The following is a 25,546-nucleotide window of genomic DNA, read 5'->3' on the forward strand; positions in this document are numbered from 1 at the left end:
CTGTGTCTGTTGTAACTTCTCCTTTTTCATTTCTAATTTTATTGATTTGAGTCCTCTCCCTCTTTTTCTTGATGACTCTGGCTAATGGTTTATCAATTTTGTTTATCTGCTCAAACAACCAGCTTTTAGTTTTATTGATCTTTGCTGTTGTTTTCTGTTTCTATTTCATTGATTTCTGCTCTGATCTTTATGATTTGTTTCCTTCTGCTAACTGTGTGTTTTGTTTGTTCTTTTTGCTCTAGTTCCTTTAGGTGTAAGGCTGGATTGTTTACTTGAGGTTTTTCTTGTTTTGAGGTAGGCTTGTATATCTGTAACCTTCCCTCTCAGAACTGCTTTTGCTGCATCTCATGGGTTTTGGATTGTTGTGTTTTCATTGTCATTTGTCTCTAGGTATTTTTTGATTTCCTCTTTGATTTCTTCAGTGATCTCTTGGTTATTTAGTAACGTATTGTTTAGCCTCCACGTGTTTGTGTTTTTTACGTTTTTTTCCCTGTATTTCATTTCTAATCTCATAGTGTTGTGGTCCGAAAAGGTGCTTGATATGCTCTCAGTTTTCTTAAATTTAGTGAGGCTTGATTTGTGACCCAAGATATGATCTATCCTGGAGAATGTTCTGTGTGCACTTGCGAAGCAAATGTAACCTGCTATTTTTGGATGGAATGTCCTATAAATATCAGTTAAATCTATCTGGTCTATTGTGTCATTTAAAGCTTTTCTTTCCTTATTTGTTTTCATTTTGGATGATCTGTCCTTTGGTGTAAGTGAGGTGTTAAAGTCCCCCACTATTATTGTGTTACTGTCGATTTCCTCTTTTATAGCTGTTAGCAGTTGCCTTATGTATTGAGGTGCTCCTATGTTGGGTGCATATATATTTATAATTGTTATATCTTCTTCTTGGATTGATCCCTTGATCATTATGTAGTGTCCTTTCTTGTCTCTTGTAACATTCTTTATTTTAATGTCTATTTTATATGATAAGAGTATTGCTACTCCAGATTTCTTTTGATTTCCATTTTCTTGGAATATCTTTTTACATCCCCTCACTTTCAGTCTGTATGTGTCCCTAGGTCTGAAGTGGGTCTCTTGTAGACAGCATATATATGGGTCTTGTTTTTGTATCCTTTCAGCAAGGCTGTGTCTTTTGGTTGGAGCATTTAATCCATTCACGTTTAAGTTAATTATCGACATGTATGTTCCTATGACCATTTTCTTAATTGTTTTGGGTTTGTTTTTGTAGATCCTTTTCTTCTCTTTTGTTTCCCACTTAGAGAAGTTCCTTTAGCATTTGTTGTAGAGCTGGTTTTGTGGTGCTGACTTCTCTTACCTTTTGCTTGTCTGTAAAGCTTTTGATTTCTCCATCAAATCTGAATGAGATCCTTGCCGGTAGAGTAATCTTGGTTGTAGGTTCTTCCCTTTCTTCACTTTAAGTACATCATGCCACCCCCTTCTGGCTTGTAGTTTCTGCTGAGAAATTAGCTGTTAACGTTATGGGAGTTCCCTTGTATGTTATTTGTTGTTTTTCCCTTGCTGCTTTCAATACTTTTTCTTTGTCTTTAATGTTTGCCAATTTGATTACTACATGTCTCAGTGTGTTTCTCCTTGAGCTTATCCTGTATGGGACTCGCTGCGCACCTGGACTTGGGTGGCTATTTCCTTTCCCATGTTAGGGAAGTTCTCAAATATAATCTCTTCAAATATTTTCTCTGGTCCTTTCTCTCTCTCTTCTCCTTCTCAGACCCCTATAATGTGAATGTTGTTGCATTTAATTTTGTCCCAGAGGTCTCTTAGGCTGTCTTCATTTCTTTTCATTCTTTTTTCTTTATTCTGTTACACAGCAGTGAATTCCACCATTCTTTCTTCCAGGTCACTTATCTGTTCTTCTGCTTCAGTTATTCTGCTATTCTTTCCTTCTAGTGTAGTTTTCATTTCAGTTATTGTATTGTTCATCTCTGTTTGTTTGTTGTTTAATTCTTCTAGGTCTTTGTTAAACATTTCTTGCATCTTCTTGATCTTTGCCTCCATTGTTTTTCCGAGGTCCTGGATCATCTTCACTATCATTATTCTGAATTCTTTTTGTGGAAGGTTGCCTATCTCCGCTTCATTTAGTTGTGTTTCTGCGGTTTCTGCGGTTTTATCTTGTTCCTTCATCTGGTACATAGCCCTCTGCTTTTCATCTTGTCTTTCTGTGAATGTGGTTTTTGTTCCACAGGCTGCAGCATTGTAGTGCTTCTTGCTTTTGCTACCTGCCCTCTGGTGGATGAGGCTATCTCCATTTCTTTTTGTTTAATTTTGGTAAGATCAGTTACCATGAGAGCTACCCTCTGAACACATTTTTAAATGTGCAGCACAGTGTTGTTAGCTATAAGCACAATGTTGTAAAGAAGGGTTCTATAACTTACTCATCTTGCATAACTGAAACTTTATATCCACTGAACAGCAGCTTCCCATTTCCTCCTCCCCCCAGCCCCTGGTAGCCACCATTCTATTTACTGCTTCTACGAGTGTGACTATTTTAGTTGCCTCATATAAGTGTAATCCTGCAGTATTTGCTCTTCTGTTAACTCATTTCATTTGGTATAATGTTCTCAAGGTCCTAGATGAACATAATTTCTTAAAATCCAATTTGTTTTCTCAATAGCAAAGGGAAGAACTCACAAAAAGGCGAGAGAAACTTTCAAAAAGAAGGGAAAAGATAGTCAAGGAAAATGGAGAGGGAGATAAAAATGTGGTTAACATCAATGAAGAGATGGAGTCATTAAGTGCTAATATAGATTATATCAATGACAGTATTTCTGATTGTCAAGCCAACATCATGCAGATGGAAGAAGCAAAGGTTTGTAACTAAAAAAATGTTTAATGACTTAATAAGAAGTATTTTTGTATTTTTTGTCATTAAAAACACTTTGTATTTTTATATGAAGGGATTTTCTATCTGTGGTTTAATGTGATTCTTAGGTTTTGCATGTATACCACTCCTTGTGTGCTTTACGTTTCTCTGCGTATTTTGTGATATTATTATTGTTTACACAAGACATATATAATTTATTAATCAATCTTGAGTTCTTAACTGCTAAAATGTCTTGTTTTTAAACTAGACCATATGTTTCTTGGAGTACGGATCATATTTTATACTTTTCTGAGGACTCACATTAGCTAATCCAATAATATCAAATAAATGCATGAAACAATGGCTTTGTCTTGTGTTAAATACATTCAGCTCAAGGTAATGATACATCATATGTTGGTTTGATGTAGGAAGAAGGAGAAACGTTGGATGTCACTGCAGTCATTAATGCTTGTACACTTACAGAAGCCAGATACCTGCTAGATCACTTCCTGTCAATGGGAATCAATAAGGTAAGTTCTAATTACACTATTATTGAAAACCTAAGCTTTGGTTAATTCATTGCAATTTTGCTTATCTTTCTCTAGTGACCCTTTCCTTTGTAATAAGGAGGAAGAATCTTTTTAAATAGAAAGTGTTCCTTTTACCTTTCCTTAGAGTTAAGAAAACTCAGCAGTATTTGCATCAATTCCATTAGCTTCTCATCTGTTGTGCTTGTGTATTAGAACAGGTAAACAACTTAAAGAATAAATAATTTCTTTTTCACTTTAACAAAGGAAAAGTTAAAAGAAAAATCTCTTAGGGTGCAAACAAATTTAGTATCATAACTTTGATTTAACAATGATTCTTTACAGCTCAAAAAAAATCAGGAAGGAAAAAATACAGTTGCACTCTCCTTATCTTCAGAAACTTCTGCCTAAATGTTAAAGGTGATAATTTCTGACTCACCTTTTTTTCCCATGTTGAGACTGCTAGACCTTTAATGGTTTGTTCTCTCACTTAATCCTCACAACGTGGCAGGAAGTAAGAATCATTCATATCATTTTGAATATTTGGAAAGTGAGAATCGGGAAGATAAGGTAACTTGCTCATGGTCAACGAGCTTGCAAGTGCAGGAGCTGGCATCCCAGCTCTATCCCAGCTCTCTCAAGATCTATTTAATGTCAAAGTCCATACATCATATGCATTTGCTATTTGATACAGATCTTTGTGTGGTAGATTCTGTTTTGTATGATCTAAGATAAATTTTTTTTGGGGGGGATGTTGTTATAGGGTCTTCAGGCTGCCCAGAAAGAGGCTCAAATTAAAGTACTTGAAGGTCGGCTTAAACAAACTGAAATAACCAGTGCCACACAAAACCAGCTCTTATTCCATATGTTGAAAGAGAAAGCAGAATTAAATCCAGAGCTAGATGCTTTACTAGGTCATGCTTTACAAGGTAATTTGGATTAATTTTAGTTAAATAAATTGCATGGTAACTTTGCTCTTTGAGTATGCTATATGCTACCTTTTTTCCCTATAGCTTGACTGAATAGATGCTATATTTACTTATGCTTTTGATAATTATTCCTGCTTTAATTTGCATGTATAAATTTTGGGGGATGTAATTATTGTCATTGCAAGAAATGAATAGCAACTTAAAAAGGCTTACTTAGCATTATTAAGCAATTAGTTTTTAAGAATAAATAAGATCAACCATGCTTCTGAATTGGTTGTTTAAATTATTTAAAGTATTAACCAAGTTTCATTACTTTACATATCTAACTGCTTTAAAAAATAAATTTATAAGTGTTTGCTATGGCATCTATTCTACATATCATAAATGGTACATAATCTTGTTTTATATGAGAGTTCTTAACATTGGATTTGTTTTGATTGGAGTATTGCTTTTTGTTTCCTTTTTGCTGTTATTTACACAGATCTAGATAGCGTACCATTAGGTAAGTATGTTTAGCTTTCTGTGTACCCTACAGCTGCATGAATTACTAATTGTTCATGTACACTAATTGTGGTACATCTTATTTAAAAATTTTTATTGGCAGCAAGCTGGTTTTTGCATGATCTTTTATGAAATGTATCTGTGACCACAAACATACTAAGTCTTTTGTCTTTCTTACACATTTCCTGATTTTTAAGTTCTTAGATGTTTAAAGAAGTATGTATTTTTCTATTTTATTATTTGAACTCCAGATTTGGTTCCAGTTTCATAAGCCCCTCTTTCTTGTAGGAAAAAATGGAACATATATTCCTTTTTAATTTTTAAATCTATCTGTTAACTTGAATCTGTTGTTTTACCCTCACAGATAACTTTCTGTGTTATCTTTTATATATATTTGTCTTTGGTATATGTTTGCTAGATTCTCAGCTATTCTTAAGTTTTATAAAATTAAGCCACGTATATTTTAATACTGTAAATTGAATAAAACTATCCAAAGAATTTTATATGAACAGATTATAACATTATTTATAATTATAATATTTTCAAGTTAGAGCTTTAGATATCACTGAGTATTGAGATTTTCGACATTTTCCCTTGCCACTACAACATTCATGTGAACTACACCCACTCATGAGTAATATCTATACTCCTCCTAGTGGTTATATACATGAAGGATCAGGAGTATCAGTGTAATTTTATTAGTTGCAATTTTCCTGAATGATTATTTTGGAGTAGTTTTTATTTAAAATTATTTCGAAATCTGATCTTCACTATTTTTTTCTAATCACGCAGCTGTCAAAATTTTCTCATACTTATACTTGATGGAGAGGAATGTAACTGAAAGATTAAATGTAATTTCCTCTCTGGGTTATTAAAATAAACATAACCTATGAATCTGAATTTATTTTAAATGTTGCAGGTAAAATACATGAGCTATTTGATTTTTTTAGATGTTTACCCTGTGTGTTAAATCTCAAAATATTATTTCCTTGAGATCAATTCCATAATACAGATATGGACAGGCTACGACTTTTATCCTGCTCAAGCTATAACAAAGACAGGTAGAAAAAGGATTGGTTATATTAAGGAACCATGTTAGGCTGCCCAAATTTCTGAATTATAACCAGAATTTTTGCCATTCCATGTGTTTCTTTTTTTTTTTTTTTTTTTTGGCTGTGTTTGGGGACACTCTTCACTGCAGTGCACGGGCCCCTCACTGTCGTGGCCTCGGAGCACAGGCTCCGGACACGCAGGCCCAGCGGCCATGGCCCACGGGCCTAGCCACTCCGCGTCATGTGGCATCCTCCCAGACCGGGGCACGAACCCGCGTCCCCTGCATCAGCAGGCGGACTCCCAACCACTGTGCCACCAGGGAAGCCCAAGCATGTTTCTTTTCCTCTTCCTCTTCCTCCTCCTTCCTCTTGTTCTTTTCCCCCTCCTCCTCCTCTGACTTTTTTTGTTCTTCTTCATCTTAGTGGCTCAATTTATAATAATAAGTAAATTCTTATTTAAGTCCATTATCTCTTTTAACTTGGAAGAAAAATGCAGTGCCCTCTTTGATGTCCTTTTGTGCAGAAAATATTAAACTGCTATTTGATGTGAATTGTTACTTTTTCACAGCTTTCAAAAAACTTTCAGTTATCTGTAGCGTAAAGAAGGGTCAAAAGCAGAGAGGGGAAACACATTCAGCTGATATAACCTGTGACTCATGGCATAGATTTTACCTAAGGCCATAATGTAGACCAGAAGCGCTTGGAAGAAAAGTATGGAAGGAAAAAACGTGGAAGTTAAATACACAGAAACTAGATGGTCATATTATATTCATTGCTTTAAAAAATGTTTATTTAGTTTCAATTTATCTCAACTTTGGGCTGGGTGCTGGGATTCAAAGATAAATAAGACACAGAATCTTGCCCTCATGGACTTGATACCTTGCTGAGGGTGACAGACCATGAACAGATTATGATACATTGCAGAGAGGGCAGAGATTGAGATATGTACAGGGAATTATGGGAACACAGAATGGGGCTACCCAACAAGAATGGAGGAGTTGATGAAGGCCTTCTGGAGGGGGTGAAATTTGAGCTGAAACATAAATGAAGAAAAAGATTTAGCCAGGCAAGAGACAAGGTGGAAAGGGGCTGGACAGAAGAGTCACTCTGAGCAGGGAGTAAGTTAAAAGTTGGACATTTAGCCAAAATATTGTATGCATGAGGACTTCAATCAGGTTAGTGCTCTGGAGCAACAAGTATGTGGTATAAGGTGATGAACATAAGGCTAGAGGGGGAGCAAGGGCCGGTACTCCATGCTAATAGGCTTGTATTGTTATAGCCTTTGAAGAACATCTTTATTTTGCCCTTCTTTTTTCCCTACCTATGTTGGTGTTCCTAGGATCTTTCCCTATGTTTGGGGATTTGCTAGAAGACTCAGGGGGCTCAGCATATAGTTGTATTCATAGCAAAGATTCATGAGAGCAATGTAGGAAGGATACACAACAAGATTGTAAAGGAAAAAGATGCAGATGGAGTCAGGAGGAATCCATGTCCAGGCTGCCTTATGCTCTGTCCCTCCCAGGAAACATCACACAGAGTGCACTTTTCCCCCCTGGAATGAAAATGCAACATGTGTGCATAGTTTACACCCAAGGAAGTCCATTAGACACTCAGCACCTGAGGTTTTTACTGGGAACTAGTCACATAGGCATGCTTTGTCTAGTATATACCAGAATTTCAAGACTCCAGAAGGAAAGCAGGAGTTCTCAGAATAAGCCATATTGTTTGTACAAATGTTCTAGGTATAATGAACTTCCCTCACTAGTTAACTGATGACTAGGGATACTCTGAGAGCCAAGTTTAAGGTGACAGACAAAGTCCAACCTTGCAAGGAGGCCTTTCTAAGGATAGTAGTCTCTGGGCTGCTATGTTAACTCTTTTCTGTACACTACATATATGTATATATATATATATATATATATATATACGCACACATATACATACATATATACATATCTATATACCTATGTAAACTTTAAAAAAGACTTTAATAGTAGCTGTTTGGTTAACTTCTAGTGATGTGAGATTACGCAGCTGTGTATCGATATGGATGAACTTTAAAGCATTTTGCAGTTTTAAGTCTCTGCTTTTAGCTTTAATGCTCAGTGATGAGAAAAGAAGCTGGTGTTGGGCTGGAATTATGTTCTTAGAGTTGAGAGTACAGCAGTGAGGTGATGGCATGTCCTGCTGCCCAGATGGCTGTAGTGCTACAGACAAAGCTCAGTCCTGAAGAGGTGTCTAATTTGGTGAATGTCTGGGTGGAGGGTTGTATCCTCTGGCTAGGTTGGTTATGTCAAACTGTAATTATCTCTAAATAAGGCATATATGCATATGCAGGAGCTAAGTAGTTTTTACTGAGCACTCATGTGATGTTTAATATACTAACTTGTTTCATCACTCCCTACAAGAAAATTACTAGTCAATCTTAGCCTGCTTTTATACATGGAAAAATAAAGACTAGATTTGTCATTTCTTTACATTTTCTATGGTATTGACTAATTCAGTCACCTTAGCGCTCAATTATCCTTTCTGTGAAGCACATCCTCCAGCCTGCAAGCGTGGGCTTTGAGATACACATTGCCTTCAAGACCACCATTTTGCTCATTTCAGAAAGTAAACTCCCTTTGTGTGGGTCCTAGATGGGCTCCATTTTAGATAATGCTATCAAGTATTACTGAATTTCTATTGAAGTGTCTGCTAAACAGTGAGGAAGAATGGCAGCATCTGAGAAAGGAATTAGTTGACTTATGAGCATAATCCACCTGTATGATATAAAAGTAAATGTTAAAGGGGGATGAATGCTGTATATTTTTCATTGACATATATATAATTATTTTTTAATATTTTATTTATTTATTTACTTATTTTCCTTATTTTTTTGGCTGCATCGGGTCTTAGTTGCGGCACACAGGATCTTTGTTGAGGCACAAGTGATCTTTTCATTACAGTGCATGGTCTGCTTGGGTTTCTCTCTAGTTGCGGTGCCTGGGCTTCTCTAGTTGTGGTGTGTGGGTTTTCTCTCTCTAGTTGTGGCACACGGGCTCCAGGGCATGTGGGCTCTGTAGTTGTGGTACGTGGGTTCCAGAGCACGTGAGCTCTGTAGTTTGCGGCAGGCAGGCTCTCTTGTTGAGGCGTGCAAGCTTGGTAGTTGTGGCACACGGGCTTAGTTGCCCTGTGGCATGTGGGATCTTAGTTCCCTGACCAGGGATTGAACCCACATCCCCTGCATTGGAAGGCAGATTTTTTTTTTTTTTTTTTTTGCGGTACGCAGGCCTCTCACTGTTGTGGCCTCTCCCGTTGCGGAGCACAGGCTCCGGACGCGCAGGCTCAGCGGCCATGGCTCACGGGCCTAGCTGCTCTGCGGCATGTGGGATCTTCCCGGACTGGGGCACGAACCCGTGTTCCCTGCATCGGCAGGCAGACTCTTCAACCACTGCGCCACCAGGGAAGCCCTGGAAGGCGGATTTTTTACCACTGGACCACGAGGGAAGTCCCCAACGTATATATTGTTGATAATATTGCCTTTAGTTTTGTGGAATGGCTTTATAATAAAATGTATAAGTTTTGAAAACTTGCACCTGTGTTAGGGGCTCACTGACATTTAAAATAATTTACTTTCAGTGGCTGTTTTATTTACTGACTTCCTACTAGTTTTATATGTTTGCTTTTTCCTCTCTTTTTATTAGTGTTCTACAGTTGTTCTGAAATAGCAGTGGTTTGTTTGTATTTATCTACAAAACTGTTGCATGGAAACCCGTAGTTTTAGTCTTTTATGTACATGTGAATGAGCTGCATGCTGGTATGTAACTCCTGAATACCTTCACACACACACATGCTCTCTCTCTACTTGAAAACAAAAATAAAAATAAAGGAAAATACATAAGTTGGAATACTGATAAAGTACAACAACTATGTTTATACCTATGTAGTTTTTGAAGTTGGCTCAGTACATTAAAGGGAGCACATGCAGCATTTACTTTAATCTTGTGTTTTACTCAGTGGTTTTTCATACATGGGATAAATGGATGGTGTGGGATAAATACATACTCTGAAAAATATATAAATAATTACACATATTCTGATAAATACATGATCTCATTTCCATCCTGTGAATGCTGTTCTTTGTTTTATCATTCAACTCATAGCTTTCCTATTTTGAACATATTTTTCTCATCCTAGGACATATAATCAAAGGAGTTTCTTAGAAATATTTTTTTACATTTCTAATTTGATTCAGTTACTAAAACCAAAGTGCCCATATTGAGAGAACTTGGGCTGATGCTTATTATAGCATAGGGATTACAGTCATTATTCAAATTGTGACATGTGGATAATACTTACATTTTGGACATTTTTAGAAAATGTAGAGGACAGCACTGATGAGGATGTACCTTTAAACAGCCCAGGATCAGAAGGAAGGTAAGAGAGGCTTTAGAAACTTAATAGATTTGACTTATTTCTGTAATTTTTTTAATACTTTTATCCTGTGCATCAAAGAATTACCATAAAACAAATAATTTTGGATTTTATGGCTAAGTGAAGAGAACTAGAAACAGTAATATGGAAGCCAAACTAAGTAATGCTTAACCATCAAAAACTTTAAAATAAAAATACTTGGATATTTAAGGATGGAAAATTTTAATTAGTTTATTTTGATTTTAAATATTGTCTTTCTGTGATTTCTGTAGGCATATAAATTTTTTTCCATACTTGTACTCATTAGAGGACATACAGTTTTCTATAAGTTCCCTTTTAATCATGTGGTTAATTACTTATTTGCACATAGCTCGCTCTCTTCAGACCTTATGAAGCTTTGTGGTGAAGTGAAACCTAAAAACAAGGTAAGGAGAGTTGAAAATACCAGGTAAATATTTTTTCTGCTGTTCTTTATTGTCACTATTAATCACATAGGCCTCAGGTTTGACTCTTAATAGGTAAGCAAGTAGGCATGCTTTTACCAAAGATTTCATGTGTAAGAAATTTAGTTCTTTATCATATTCCCCCTTGAAAAAAATTTATATTGAAAAATTGCTCCTTTGTGAAACTTGTGATTTACTGTATTCTTGTACTTTTCTACTAGATAAGATATGATTATGGAAAACAATCCTTAAAAATAATTTAGATTGACAGGAGATTTTTGAAATTTTAACATTCTAGTATGTCCTTAAGTATTCCTTATTTATTTTGTTTAACTGTGTCTTGAGATGGTTTGAATAGGCCAACTCTTAATCATCATTTTGTATTGAAAATTGATGCTATAATGTATGTTTGTGAAGCTTAAAAAAATAAAGGATACATACTGTTAAATGTGTAAGAAACACATGGTATATTTCAGATTGAGTGTTGGTAGCATTTGATACTAGATGAATTAACTAACTATCTTAAGATGTCTGAAAACAAAGAATTCTTGCAGTGCTTAGTAAATATTTGTTGAATGAATGGATGAAATCAGGACTCAAAAGAATAGTACTGTGCTAATGGACAAGATGGATTTAAGGCCCACAGTGGTTAGCCAGGTAATATAAATGAATAATTTGGCTGGATGTAAGGTAATTAATAGGGGTCATTATGATTACCTGAAGTGGACATGCTCCATCTAAAGCAAATAGCCACCACTCAACTACTGCTTATTTTTGCCATGATGGAATATGGGCCTAAGGCTACCAGATCCTCAACTTTTTAAAGAGAAGCTTTAAATATGGATTTTAATGGAGAATTTCCTTATCTTTAAAATACTGAGCTAGCCAACTGAAAAACATCTCCAGTCTTTATGTATGGTCCTTGAGCTACTGGCTTGTTGACATGTGGTTTGTGTCTTATTATTCTAAGTGACTAAGTAGAAGTTACGGAAACTCAAAGAAAACATTCTAGTATAGTTTGAATCCAGTCTTAAGTGGAGGAGAGAATCTCCTCAGGTAATTTGGTCTTTCAGGCCTTGTGAAAGCCAGAGAGAAATGTGAAGTGGTAGCCTAAAGGTCATCTCCTAAAAAAAACCACCGTGGTTAGGAATTCCCAAGAAAATGATTCAATTTTCAGTAGGGAGAACTGACAGGGTAAAAGGTTGGCCTGCAGGGCTTTCTCTTTCCAAAAGTTTTCTGGTAATATCTACCACTCCTTTTGAACTGCAAAGATGCCTAAAAGGTTCTCATATTATTTATTTTTCACTCATTGAAAAAGTGAAGTTGAATATATAAAATAGGTATTTACCAGCACTATGTTAAATGCAGGGGATACAAAGTTGAATAAAACAGGTTGTCTGCCCTTTAGAGGTTTCTAATCTGGTAAACACCTTGATTATCTGTTAATACATTAGCGATAGCAGCCAACTCTAAGTGTTAACGACAAGGTAGTCCCATTGGTTTTTCAGCAGTATGGAAGGGAATGCTTATGGTAAATTTGGATTCTAGGAAAATAACCTTGACCTGCCTCACCATGCTGCCAAAAGCTGGTATGGACTGGTGGTAGATATCCAGCAGGCAGATTAAACACCCAGTTAAAGCATCAGGGGGGCAAGGTCATAAAAAAGGAGAAACAGATGTAAAAATTGATAGTAAAATGAAATTAAAATTTATATTAAATAAATCCTCTAAGCCTGGGAAACATCAGAATTTAGTTGAATGTCCCTGCAACTATCTTTTGGTTTAATTTTCTTCTTTCTTTCTTTCTTTCTTTCTTTCTTTCTTTCTTTCTTTCTTTCTTTTCTTTCTTTCTTTTCTTTCTTTCTTTTCCTTCTTTTTTTTAATGATATGTTGAGGGAGCTGGCAATGAATGGCAGGATAGCACAATAATATTGGAGGCAGATTGTCTGCTTTTGAATCTGGCTTTGCCACTTACTAGCTGTGTGACTTTGGACTTTTAGCTTCTCTGTGCCTCAGTTCTCTCATTTGTGAATTGGGATAATGATAGTATATACTAATATAGTAAAATATTTAGAACAATTTCTGGCATACAATAGAAATGTTGGCTATTATTATGGCCTCTAAAGGTCTTATCTGGCTGTAGCTCTGGCTTGTCACTATCTTACATGTTATGTTTGACACACTTGCTAGGAAAAGACATGCTAAATGTTTTACATATTTCAAACTAATATTAAATATCGCCTAATCATCTTCCCTGCGAAAATTTGCACATGATTGCTTTTCCTTCCGTTCTCTGACTAGGCCCGAAGGAGAACCACCACTCAAATGGAATTGCTGTATGCAGATAGCAGTGAACTAGCTTCAGACACTAGTACAGGAGATGCCTCCTTGCCTGGCCCTCTTACACCTGTTGCAGAAGGGCAAGAGATTGGAATGAATACAGAGACAAGTACTTCTGCTAGGGAAAAAGAGCTCCCTCCCCCATCTGGCTTCCCTTCTAAGATAGGCAGCATGTAAGTCTGGCCCAGCTACACTAACTTCCTTTCTTTTGGCTTTCTTTTTTTTTTTAAATGCATGTTGCTAATTTCTTATTTCTATTTGTAAAAATTTATGTAAATAAGATCTCTAGTTTTCAAAGTAATTTCTGTTAGGTGTTGTATCTCCTAATTTTTGGACATTCAAAATAATTTAAATGAGATGTTCTTTGTTGAATTGCTTTGTCTTATTTCTAAGTTGTAGGGTCTTAAAGATTATAATTTTTATAAAGGCTGAGTTGTGAATTACAGACAAAATTTATTTAGAAACACCTAAACTAGATTAAAGTTATACCTATAAAACCATTATATAAAACAGAAGCCTTAAAAATTCTTAAATTTACTCTAAATTACATTATATCCTAGTTCTAAGAGCCTGGTCAAGATAGTAAACCTTTGCTGAAACTTTTAAAGAAAAATACAAATATCAGTTACAAATAATACATTTTGAATTTTCCTAATTCTTTGCCTTGAAGCACATTGCATGTCTGGGATGAGTGTACACACAAAGTATAAATATTGTATTATTAAAGATTTGAAGGAGGAAATATTACCTCTCCTCTCTATGATAATCTTAACAAAAAACATTCCATTCAAAACAAATCTTATTTAGAAATTTTTCATTATTATCTTGAGAACAAAGATTTCCCTACACAGGCCAGTGTGTGTTTGTGTGTGTGTGTGTATGTGTTTTGTTAGTTTTCTTAAAATTACATCAGTCATTCACTGGTAAAGATTTTTCATGGCTTTTTTCCAAACTAACTCTCACATGTGATCTAGCAAATGATCTATTGAATGAACACATCATTGCATTGGGAAATATTGCCAAAAAAATGGTTCATACTATATGACTCTGTAAATAATAAAATATAACAAACTCCCCACCCTAACTTGAACATCTGTTTCCCATAACTTTCTTCATCTTATAAAGATATTTTCACTGTCTTCCATTCAGTAAGCCCATCGGCTACCTTTAGTTCCAAAATTAGTTTTAATGACAGAACTATCTTGCATGTGCTTGAAGTGACTTATGTAATTAACTATTAGATTTGCTCTTAGAGATTGCTAACCAGTATAGCTTATGGCTTCAGTGCTTTTTTGATAAGTAGAAGAAATGCTTTTGGTGAAGGTAGTGATATAGAACTGAGAACAGATTTTAGAGACCCCTATGTGTTCAGCATTTAGTCTATCAGATGAATAGAGACTTTTGGAACCTCAAGACTAAATCTATGACCTGGAATCCAGAATTCAGGTAATACCTTCTTTTGCCCTTTTGTTTTTCATTTTAAAAATGTATCATTCGTGACAGGTTGTAGAAAATGTCTTTTAGACACTGTCTCTTCACATGATTTATTATCAAGTTTTCATAAATTAAGATGCTTGTGTAATTCTGTACAAATTTAAAAGTTGGTCATGTGCTTGGTGCAGTAACTCTTATATCCCATTACTACATGACTTCCATTGCATAAAGTAAAAGAATTTACTCAAGTGGGCCTTATGATTTAAATAATACAGAACTTCTAAAATGTGATTTCCTCTAATTAGAAAATCAGGCACGTGAAGTTTAATTATATTTAGTTTTCACTTTCAAATAGGAATCATTGTAAGCCCATTCTGGGGATCCTGCTTGCTAATTCCATAGTGGTTTTTTTCCTTATTAATAAAACTAGTCAAGGATAGCAAAAAATTCATTTTTTTCAATTAAAATTCATTACCACTGTACACAAAAATCATAGTCTTAAATTGTTAATTACATAGCCACTATTGAACATTTAAAGTCTATAATAAAACAAAAATATTTTTAGTACTAAAATAGATATAGCTAACTAATACTTAAATACTAGTTAAGTAAAATGATTGTAGTTTTTTGTGATTACCTGTAGTATTCTTTTGTGACTGTGTAAATATTAATTCATTAAATCTCATTGTTTCTCATATTCTGATATTCTAATATTTTTGTTCTTGCAAAACTATAAAGACAATTTTTCTTCAACTGAAGCAATTCTAATCAAACTTAAACACTTAATGTTTAAAATTTAAAAATTATTTTAGCTATTTGGCAGTATAGCATTGATGTTTACATTCAAAGTTAATGGGCATGTATGTATTTTACAAAATTGCCAATTTAAAAATTAAATATATAGTTATCAAGCTCCCATTAATTAGAATAACTCATGTGATATTTTCCTGTCCTAGTTCTATTTCTTATTTCCAAATAATCTTTCTCAAGTTCCAGTTATTAATCTATTAAAAATTTAGGTTGACTATCTGCCAAACTTATATGTATGTATTTAAAATTAGATGATTACAGAACCTTTCTCTCTCTTAGTTCCAGACAGTCATCTGTATCAGAAAAAAAGCTACCAGAGCCTTCCCCTGTAACAAGGAGAAGGGCATATGAGAAAGGGGAAAAATCAAAGGCCAAGGAACAAAAACAGTAAGTTACCCATGCGTTTTATCTACTAGATTGTATAAAATGTCTGATGTACTTAGATGCTAAAGCACAATAGTGAAATTATTTTCCATATTCAGACTGACTCTGGGATTGTGACTGATTTGACTAATCAAGACAATCAGGTCCGCTGTTGGCTTGTATAAGTAGTCTAACTTTCTTGGTAACACATATCTGTAAATAAATTTGAGCACTTGTCCCCATTCATATAGTCTGATTTATTTTTCAATTATTTGTGCATATCATTTTGGAGTTAATATACCTTTGAGGAGAGGTTTATTAAAACTACAATTCAAATAGTCTTCTAGAAAGTTTTGAAATTAATTTTGACTGTCATCTGATAAAACTGACATTGATTTCACCTCTTTAAAGTGGTTAACAAAAATCTAGTGTTAGAAGATGTGTGACTTGTGCCATTTCTCACTGTTCTTTTATGTTTAAATTGGTATTATCCTTAATTGTTTTTTTTGTTGAAATATTTTAAAAGCTATTTGTGTGTTTTGTGAGGGTTAGTTTACTTAATAGTACACAATATAATCTGATGGTCCACTTACGTGGGCATTTGTAAATTGCTACACCACAACACACGGTAAGTTATAAATGGGTTAGAGCCACTGTCACCTTTCTACACTGTGGCACACTGAGATCTCCCTCAGGTCTCCTAAGGAGCTGCATATGGCAGGTAGGTCTCTGACATGCTCTTGAGTAGGAGTATCAATGCTAATCTGTATTTACGTATTGGTAAAGCCAATTTCTTTAACATAAAAATAATTATGAAAGAAATTTTCATATATTTTCTGTACCCAAGTGGATGATCTTATACCATCCTCCTCCCTTGTACCAACATGCACACTCTCGACTTTGACCACTGGTTTAGCTGACGTGAATGTCGTGGAAGTTGCTCTTCTAATCATCCTTGTTTCCTGTATTTAAAGATGTAATTTACCTGTTTCTACTGAATCGAATGTCTTAAGAATAAGCAGGAGATAGGGGATGGAGCAAATAAGTAATTTAAAAATAAATGAATGAATCAATTGAATAGGCAAATTCCTCTTAAACGCTCAGGGTCTGTTTCCTCATCTGTAAAGTGAACAACTTGCTCTCAACTCTAAAATTGTATAATTTTAAATTTGGCTTGCTTTATTTATACTGACTTTAGATTTTAGCAGACAGAACTTTTTCTTTAGTGCCATCTTGTGGCCAAGGTAACAAGATTCAGTGGAAAAAAATTTTTAATTAAATTGTTCAGAGTGCATTTTATCTTATAAAAAAGGAATAGAGGAAGAAAGGAAGCAAGGAAGGAATTCTATAATGAAAAGCTTTTTTAAAAAAGCATGTTTCTTACAACATTTCTAACAAATCAAAGCCAATTAAAGCCACCTATTTAATGTTCTTTTTTTCTTGTAGCTCAGATTCTGGAACCTCAGAGGCTAGTCTTTCACCTCCTTCTTCCCCACCAAGCCGGCCCCGTAATGAACTGAATGTTTTTAATCGTCTTACTGTTTCTCAGGGAAACACATCAGTTCAGCAGGATAAGTAAGTCATTATGTAAAAGAGCCCCAATTATTCATTATAATATTCTGAACCTTTCAATACAGTCTGTAGAAAACATTTAGCCTTCTCTCTGTGTGGGAGATGGACTTGTGAACTCTTGCCATATTTCATGTGTTTTTCCAATGGGAAATGAACCATATAGACAAAATTAGAGAAATTAATCTTCCTGCTGAACATTATTCCCTGCTATAGATTTGCATTGCTATACTGAGCACTTGTCTTACCTTTTATTTTACAAGTAAATTGGAATTGAAAAATCTTTGAGACCACTTGAAGTTAAATTTCTTGGGATTTTTCAGCTTCATTGAGCCTATAAAAGCCTCTATTCCAGATAGCCTGCATTGAAAAGAGGCAAATTATTTTACCTTTGGTGGATATAACAACTTACAAAAGCATTGCCATATGTGTAACATGTTGTTATCATTTGGTTGTTCTACAAATCCACCACAAAACTTGAGTAATTGTATTCTTGGGATAAAAGAGTACCTTTATGGGTGGAAGGGGTAGAACTCAGGGTGGGTTGTTGGGGAAGAGGAGTTGGAGGGGTATGGAAAATATAATTTTCATTAAATTTGAAGTGAAAAAATATTCCCACACTGAGCCAGAATCTCTCTTGCAAGAATTTCATACTAACAGTGTTGCCATAAGGTGTTTATTAACTCTGACTTGTTTGCTTTGATTTTGAATGATAGCATTTTGGATAGTATATGTACTTGATATTCAGTATCCCACACCAGTTCTGTGTTTTCTATGCTATAATCTCCCTGTATATATCAACGATTTCTGAAACTTACAGGGTATTGTTTAAGATCTGTCTGGAATGTTTAGATCATGCTAAATGGCTCTATAGACTTAGAGAGACACACCATCTTTTTGAAAGATTCTTTAATCTACTTAATTTATGGATAACATTTTGATTAGATTTTAATATAGTTTAATCAGTTAGAATAAACTATATTAAAATTAGGTTTTAATATAGTTTAATCAGATGACATGTCCTTTCAAATGATCTAGATAGGTATTTTTTTTTTTATTTTATTTTTTTATTTTTATTTTTTTTTTTGCGGTACGCAGGCCTCTCACTGTTGTGGCCTCTCCCTTTGCGGAGCACAGGCTCCGGACGCGCAGGCTCAGCGGCCATGGCTCACGGGCCTAGCCGCTCCGCGGCATGTGGGATCTTCCAGGACCGGGGCACGAATCCCTGCATCGGCAGGCGGACTCTCAACCACTGCGCCACCAGGGAAGGCCCCCTAAAATATTTTTTTTAAATATATTTTAAAAAAGACTCTTGAACATTGTTAAATCACACCTCTCATTTAATTGAGAAAGAGTAGAAGAACATTAGGAATGTCTTTAGGAAGTCCATTTTCACTAGTGATGATGAAGAATTACTAAATTTTGTCTCCCTTGCATTCACAGTCATAAAATTTTTCTGTTGGTCTTTTGATAATCTTGACAATCTAATTATAGTTCCATATTTTTTACTGAAATAGTTTATGAGTTACCTACCAATCATTTGACTCTGTTGTAGTCTCTATAAACTAAAACTTAGAATAACTGACTACACTTTCAAAAAACTCACCTACCTTTTTAATGACTTTCTTTGGGCTCCTTTTTGAGTCTAGCATATTTCACCATCTAGAAGTAGGTCCCACACATTGTTTCTGATTACATAATATGTCAGCACTCACTCTATCCTCATTCTTCCCAAGGATATTGTATAATAGTACAAGCTGAATAGATTTTCATGATAACCAGACTTATTGTCAGTCCTGGAGGTTTCAGGTTAAGGCTGACAGGAGTGCCTCACCTGTTTTTAAAATCCCAGTAAAACCTCCCAACTATTACTAAGGGACTGCCTAATCAGAAGAACTCCATGTTTTTGAGATGAATTAAAATCAAAGGTTATTAAATTTTGAATGATTTGCTTTCCATGCAAACATATAATGTATTTGTGCAACTTCCACATGAGAGTCGAAATCTAAAGTAATTATCAAGAGGAATAAATTTCGTTAATGACTACTGAAACCAAAAAATTTTTCTAGTACTAGTCAAAGAGAGTCTTGAAGTGACGTATTTCACTTGCTTGATGTTGTTCCTCTTCAGGGCCTACATTTTAGTAAGTGAGGATAGATGGGTTCTGTGGATCAGTAATAGAAAGTTTCCCCCCCAAATCTTGGTAGAAAACATAAGCACAAAATTTTAACTAATTTAGCTGTCACTGAATTTGCTGATGTCTAGTGCAAATAGAAAAGCAGGGCACTGTAAAGGAAATGTTTGCTGTATTTCTGTTATTCATACTGTTGAATCAGTTCAATCTCAGTGTCTTTACCTGTTGACATCTGTATTCTTTTCCCTCATAATTCTAACTCTTTCACTATAGGTCTGATGAAAGTGATTCCTCTCTGTCGGAGGTACACAGGTACTTTCTCTCTTTCCTACGTTCTGGCATTTCATTGATGTTCTAAAATGCCTTCCTAGAAACTTTAAACAAATCTCATTTTTGTTGCATTCATAACTTGTAAACCATATAAATGCACTGATGTTTTTAAACATTAATTTTAATATATTTTTGTGATCATACCTTTCAAAGTAGTGGTAAACTTTTTTATATAATAGCATAAAAATTTGTGCTATTTGTATTCTGTCTATAACCTAAAACTTTTCTTTAAAGAAATTAAGTTCTTTGAAAATTAATGCAAAGGTTTGCTCCTCAATGGTTTTTTTCCACCTCAAGGCATGGGAAGTGAATAAGGTATTTTTTCATGTTGATTTATCGATTTTAAATAAAAAGTTTATGGCAGGCTTTGTGATTTTAAAAAAAGGTATACTAGGGAAAAAAAGGACACTATGGTACCTAAAATATGGAAAGATACAGAAAGTAAAAGAATTTTTAAAATATAATAAATAGTTTTAACAGGTAGATGCTGTTTTTCAAATAACAATGTTGTGTTTTCTCATGTTTATGGGTTTTTTGGACCCCTAATTTCTCTTTTTTCCTTTCATTTCCTCTTCCCACTAATCAGTTTATCTCCTCTCTCTTTGCACTTCTTTCCCATGTTTTATGGCCATTTTCCTGATCATCAGTAGATCCTCCAGAAGGTAGGCAGGGGAAGGGAGAGGAAATTAATCTTATTCACGTATTACAAGACTTTACTGGTTTTGCATGGATCAGAAATAAGCATTTTTTCCCTTCACATCAGTTCTGTTGTATAAGTTTGCAATATTTAACCTTAACTTAAACTATTTTAAAGTTGATTTATATACTTCAGAATGTTAATAGATTAATTTTAATAGAGAAAGAAATACCATGGATTTATGTTTCTAATTTCTGTACTTTTTCTATTACCTTTTGTATAAGGTAATCTCTATAAAATATTAACTCTAACATTCTGAATATTTGAGAGTATCTTTCAGTATCTAATAAATATGATGCTATATTTAATGTTGACATTATTTTTCTTCAGAAGTCTGAATAAATAAAACACATAAAAATGAAAAAGAGACATCCTGGTCTCTAGGGCTATGCCATACATAAGTTACTGGAGGCAAATATTCACTTTTGTAATATTCAACCTTTGACATGACAGAATTGTGTTGCACATTATATCATCAGGAAACATTCATTGATTCTTAGGATAAAGATAGTAATCTGAAGGAAGGAACTCTTTTGGAGACATAGTGCTAAATAACCAAGGGTACTGTTTAGCTTTTTTGTTAGGATGATTTGTGTCATTAAATGCAGATCAAAACAGCTCTTAGGTTATTAACATTAATTATTTTCTTTATAATCAGCTTGTTAGAATATACATACATATATATTTAATGTTTTAGAAGAGCAGCAATTGACTATGCATTGGATCATAACTTTTCAACATTGAAGCAATAGTTATAATTTGATGGCTTCAGTTCATAGCTATAAACCCCACATAATATTGATAGGATTTCAAAATGGCAGTTTTAGACTTTTGAGGAGGTTTTGCTACCATTTCAGTTTTAATCTGGTTAAGTTCTTAGATTACCAACAAGTTACTGAGTATTAATTTCAAGAATCTCAAATTGATGTGTGAATGCAAATAATACTTTGGATTTTGTAATTATACACCCATGTGGTAACAATTCCTGGTCTTATTTCTGGTAATGGGGAACTCCCTTCACTTTTTGAAATCATTATAACTAAATCCCAAAAATAAAGTTTTTTTTTTTTTTAATCCTAAGCCTAATTTACCTCCTTTAAATTTTTATTCATTGGTCTGTCATCAGCCCTCTTGAGCTATGCTAGATTTAATCCAGTATACCTTTTTTGTGTGTATGTGCCAGCTCTTTAAATATTCAGCTCTTTAACTGTGCTTTTGTATGCTCTCTCTGATGAAGGTTCTCTTATCAGCTCAATAGTTTTAGATTCATCTGTTCCTAATATGATATAGTCTGCAGATCCTTCTTTCTGCTTCCACTGTTTTGGAAAATCTCTGATTTTTCAAAGCTGTTTTTAAAATGTGGCATCTGGAATTCAGCCTCATTCCGGATGTGGCCTTGGCAGAATATAGTAGCTCTATTGCTTTCTTTCTCCTGAAATACTTACTTCTATTGCACAAATCATTGAAAGTGTTGGTAGAGGAATCATAAATTGTTGATCCATTGATCTTGTATTCAATAAACAAATTTCTTTAACTTTTAAAATCTAATTAAGCCCCTTTCCTACTTGGAGCATTCTGTTCTATCTTCAACTTAAATGTTATGTTTTTATCCAATGAATATTTTAGTACTAAGTACATACTTAAATGGATTTTTTGGGTAATTTTTCTAGACAATACAGCTCTTTAATATATCAATTTAATAAACATGCCATATCTGTCTTGAGTTCTGGGGAAAGACAGACTAGATATTGAAGACCTTTTTCCAGACTGAGAGGAACATTGATTCTTTAGGGGTGACTCTTCAGCCACTGATGGAACTACCTTACTACAACAGTTTCATACTTACCCACGATGTCCATAGGGATATCATTTGAAAAGCTTTTTGCATGGACCTTATTGGAATCAACATATATTGTGAATATGACATTCCCCTAATTTCCTGCCTATTAATTCTACAAGGACCTTCCCCTGTGAGATGTTCTCTCTTACTGATGAGCATTTAAGTGTTTGCAATTATTTGTTTAATATTTTCCTCTATGAGACTCAACAAGAAGTTTTACTCATCTGTAATTTCTGAAATCCACTTTTTTTTCTCCTTTCTGGAAAATTGGGTCTACATGTTTTATCCCCTTTATTGATCCTCTTAGTATACCAACAGTGATTTTGCCTGGTATATACTTTTTTTTTTGCAATGGTATATACTTTCACAACCCTGTGATCTAATGATTTAAAAACAGAAATACTTGAACTCACTGAATAAGTCTTCATTGTCAGATCTAATGTATCTTGGGCTTACATTTCTTCTTAATTATTTCTGTCCTTTGCAATGAGAAAGGTTGTTCTCATTCAACAGGAAGATGGAAACAGACAGCTTTGTTTTATTCCTGAATCTGTCCTAATATTATGCCATCTGTCTTATATAATGGACAGATTTCAACATAATTTTTCTTCCTGCTCTGAGCAAAGATACATCCAACTTATATATTTATCATTTCTTAATTCACTCTCATTTTTAGTCTCCCCAATACAATTATTTCAGTTCAGATCCTATCTTAACCTCCTTTGGGGTAGGGACAGTGTTTTGATAAATTTTATATTTTCATAGTTCATAGTCCAGTGGCATAAAGCAGAAATTCCAGAAGTATTAAAATTATGAGAAATCTCCCTAAAGAGCATCACTATTCTTTTAAAATCTTACTCTTTTTTAAAAATAGTCTTTGAGATTGTTAGAGTTTTAAAAGTTTTTGTTACTTTTGAGCGATTCTCCCTTTAGAAATTCAGGCAATGCAATCATTCTTGTATTTATTCAAAATTGTTTGAAATTTGCTTCCTTAGTATTTTAGGTGGTATGTATTATACTTTCTTTAGAATGTCTTTTTTGACATAGAGCCGCATTCCAGGCTGATAGTCACATCTTCCAGTTATCCATCATTTATGCTTTCTCATTTTTCATAATTCACTATATTTGAACAGCTCCCAATATTACTTCATTAAATTTTGAAGAGATGAAATTGTTAATAAGAAAATCCAGTTTATCATGACGTTGTTCTTTGCAGAATGCACCTGCTAGCTGATGCCTAATTAGTTGATGCACTCCATCACTACTATTATAATTTCACACTTTGTCCTTTTGCTTAAAAAAGAGACAAGGGAGCAATCTGGATTTTATTACAGTACTAATTATTTAGAACGACTTCTTAAAGCCAGAGAAAAAAATAAAAAGTAGTTTCATGATATAGCTACTAAAGTAAATCTTATTTTTTTCCCCCACCTCAGGGGCATAATCAACCCATTTCCAGCTTTGAAAGGAATCAGAGCTTCTCCACTTCAGTGTATTCATATAGCTGAAGGGCATACAAAAGCTGTGCTCTGTGTGGATTCTACTGATGATCTTCTCTTCACTGGATCAAAAGGTGCTAGTAGTTGTGCCATGTGGATATTTAACATATTTTTTTAAATGATTACATTTTAACAGGTTTTTTAAAATGTCAAACTGCTTAAGACACATAAGAATCTGAGAGATAATCTCATTCAACTCCTGAATTATATAAAATATAAAATCATTGCATAGTTTGGAAGAAAGTAAAACTTGTGTTGATGTTATGTGAATAGAATGGTGAGGCAATACATCTCCTTTTGGTAATTGAGCACCTAATACATGCAAAGCCCTGAGCTTAGTAATGCAGGCTATATAAAAATCTACAAAAGGCCATTACAGTGTACAGTGTGGTAAGGGAAATAAGATGGGTAGCAACCACCATTTCTTGAGCACTTACTCTATGTCAGAGACTAGGCAAATTTTATCTCATTTAATTCTCACAATAACCCCAATGAAATACATGTTGCATCCTAATTTTACAGATGAAGAAGCTGAAGATTTAAGAAATTAAATAATTTTCCCAGATAAACTTAACTAGTAAGTTAAGAAAGAGCCAGGATTAGAAACCTAGGTCTACTCATCTCCAAACCTGCACTCTTAACCCGTTTGGTGCAATTGCAGGCAACTAGAAATTAACTGTAAACGATTTGAAGAGTTATAGACAAAGAGTTTCGGGGTTTCAGAAAAGGGAGAGATTATGCTAAATTGTGAAAAATAAGGAAGGCTTTGATAAGGAGGCATTTAGGATGAACCTTACAGGATTGTTTGGATTTGACAGGTAAGAATTGGCAACCAAGGTTAGAGAACAGTGTAAGCAGACACTTGGAGGTAGAAGTGGGTTTGGAAACTAAATTCAGTTGGATTGAAAAGTAGAGTATATGTAGGGGCAGTGGTGGACAGTGAGGTTAGAAAAGTGAGAAGGAAGCAGGTACAGGAATTTGGGGAGCTAGTCAAAGCTTTTTAGCATTTAGGGAAGTTACAAGGTGAGGGGAAAGTCTAGCTAGAACTTGTGAATTGTGAATAATGGCAAGTAATTCCCCAATTTAAAAAATTTGCTCTGTAAAATAATTTTCTAATGATTCAAATTAAATTTATTAGTCCAGGATAATTAGATATTTAGCATGTCAAAAAAAATAGAATAGTTTTATGGTTATGTTTTTGGGTCAAAAATGAAATCAATCAGTGACCCCTGGAAAAGAAAGGTGTGTGTATTCCCACGTGTGGAGTGTGGTGAGTACGTAAAAGAGTGATCAAAGCAAAATGTCTCAAAGAGGCTGATTTGGGATTGCCATTTTAAATTCAGGAGCAATTTGAAACAAGATTCTCTTAATATGTCTATTTCAAAATTTTGTATAATTATTTTTTAATACCAGATAATGCATACACCAGATATCCTGGCTTTCATCTAATCCTTTATACGTACTTTGCCCTTGAACCTGCTGCAAAGTGTCAAGGATAGAGTTAGGATGCCTGCTGCAAGTTAATTAAATAATTACTGTTTTCTTATCTCATTTTTTTTCTCATAGAAGAGAAATTGTTATTGTTAAGAGAATCTAATTTAGCTCATATTGACAGTATTTCCTCTTTTTTATTTGTTTGTTTTTAGATCGTACTTGTAAAGTATGGAATCTGGTGACCGGGCAGGAGATAATGTCACTGGGAGGTCATCCCAACAATGTAGTATCTGTAAAATACTGTAATTATACAAGTTTGGTCTTCACTGTTTCAACATCTTATATTAAGGTGTGGGATATCAGAGATTCAGCAAAGTGCATTCGAACGCTAACGTAAGTAA

At 34.4% G+C, this 25,546-nt stretch overlaps 1 protein-coding gene across 8 annotated transcripts in view; it reads left to right on the top strand.

Annotated features, from left to right (window-relative positions):
* The window catches only part of KIF21A (kinesin family member 21A), a 174,328-nt gene that overhangs the window by 135,668 nt on the left and 13,114 nt on the right, over positions 1-25,546 (top strand). For 2 of the 8 annotated variants that reach the window (XM_028491455.2, XM_028491458.2), the window contains 13 exons: positions 2,639-2,833; positions 3,256-3,357; positions 4,118-4,283; positions 4,765-4,785; positions 10,195-10,255; positions 10,623-10,677; positions 12,997-13,208; positions 15,559-15,666; positions 17,089-17,217; positions 19,619-19,657; positions 20,323-20,337; positions 23,649-23,785; positions 25,358-25,538. In XM_028491455.2, the coding sequence (XP_028347256.1) occupies positions 2,639-2,833; positions 3,256-3,357; positions 4,118-4,283; positions 4,765-4,785; positions 10,195-10,255; positions 10,623-10,677; positions 12,997-13,208; positions 15,559-15,666; positions 17,089-17,217; positions 19,619-19,657; positions 20,323-20,337; positions 23,649-23,785; positions 25,358-25,538 (1,421 nt within the window). The remainder of the gene's footprint in view (positions 1-2,638; positions 2,834-3,255; positions 3,358-4,117; positions 4,284-4,764; positions 4,786-10,194; positions 10,256-10,622; positions 10,678-12,996; positions 13,209-15,558; positions 15,667-17,088; positions 17,218-19,618; positions 19,658-20,322; positions 20,338-23,648; positions 23,786-25,357; positions 25,539-25,546) is intronic. The other 6 variants (XM_028491457.2, XM_028491460.2, XM_055085699.1 and 3 more) reach the window with 4 other exon arrangements.

Source organism: Physeter macrocephalus, chromosome 6 (genome assembly GCF_002837175.3).
Source record: "Physeter macrocephalus isolate SW-GA chromosome 6, ASM283717v5, whole genome shotgun sequence".
Lineage (NCBI taxonomy): Eukaryota > Metazoa > Chordata > Mammalia > Artiodactyla > Physeteridae > Physeter > Physeter macrocephalus.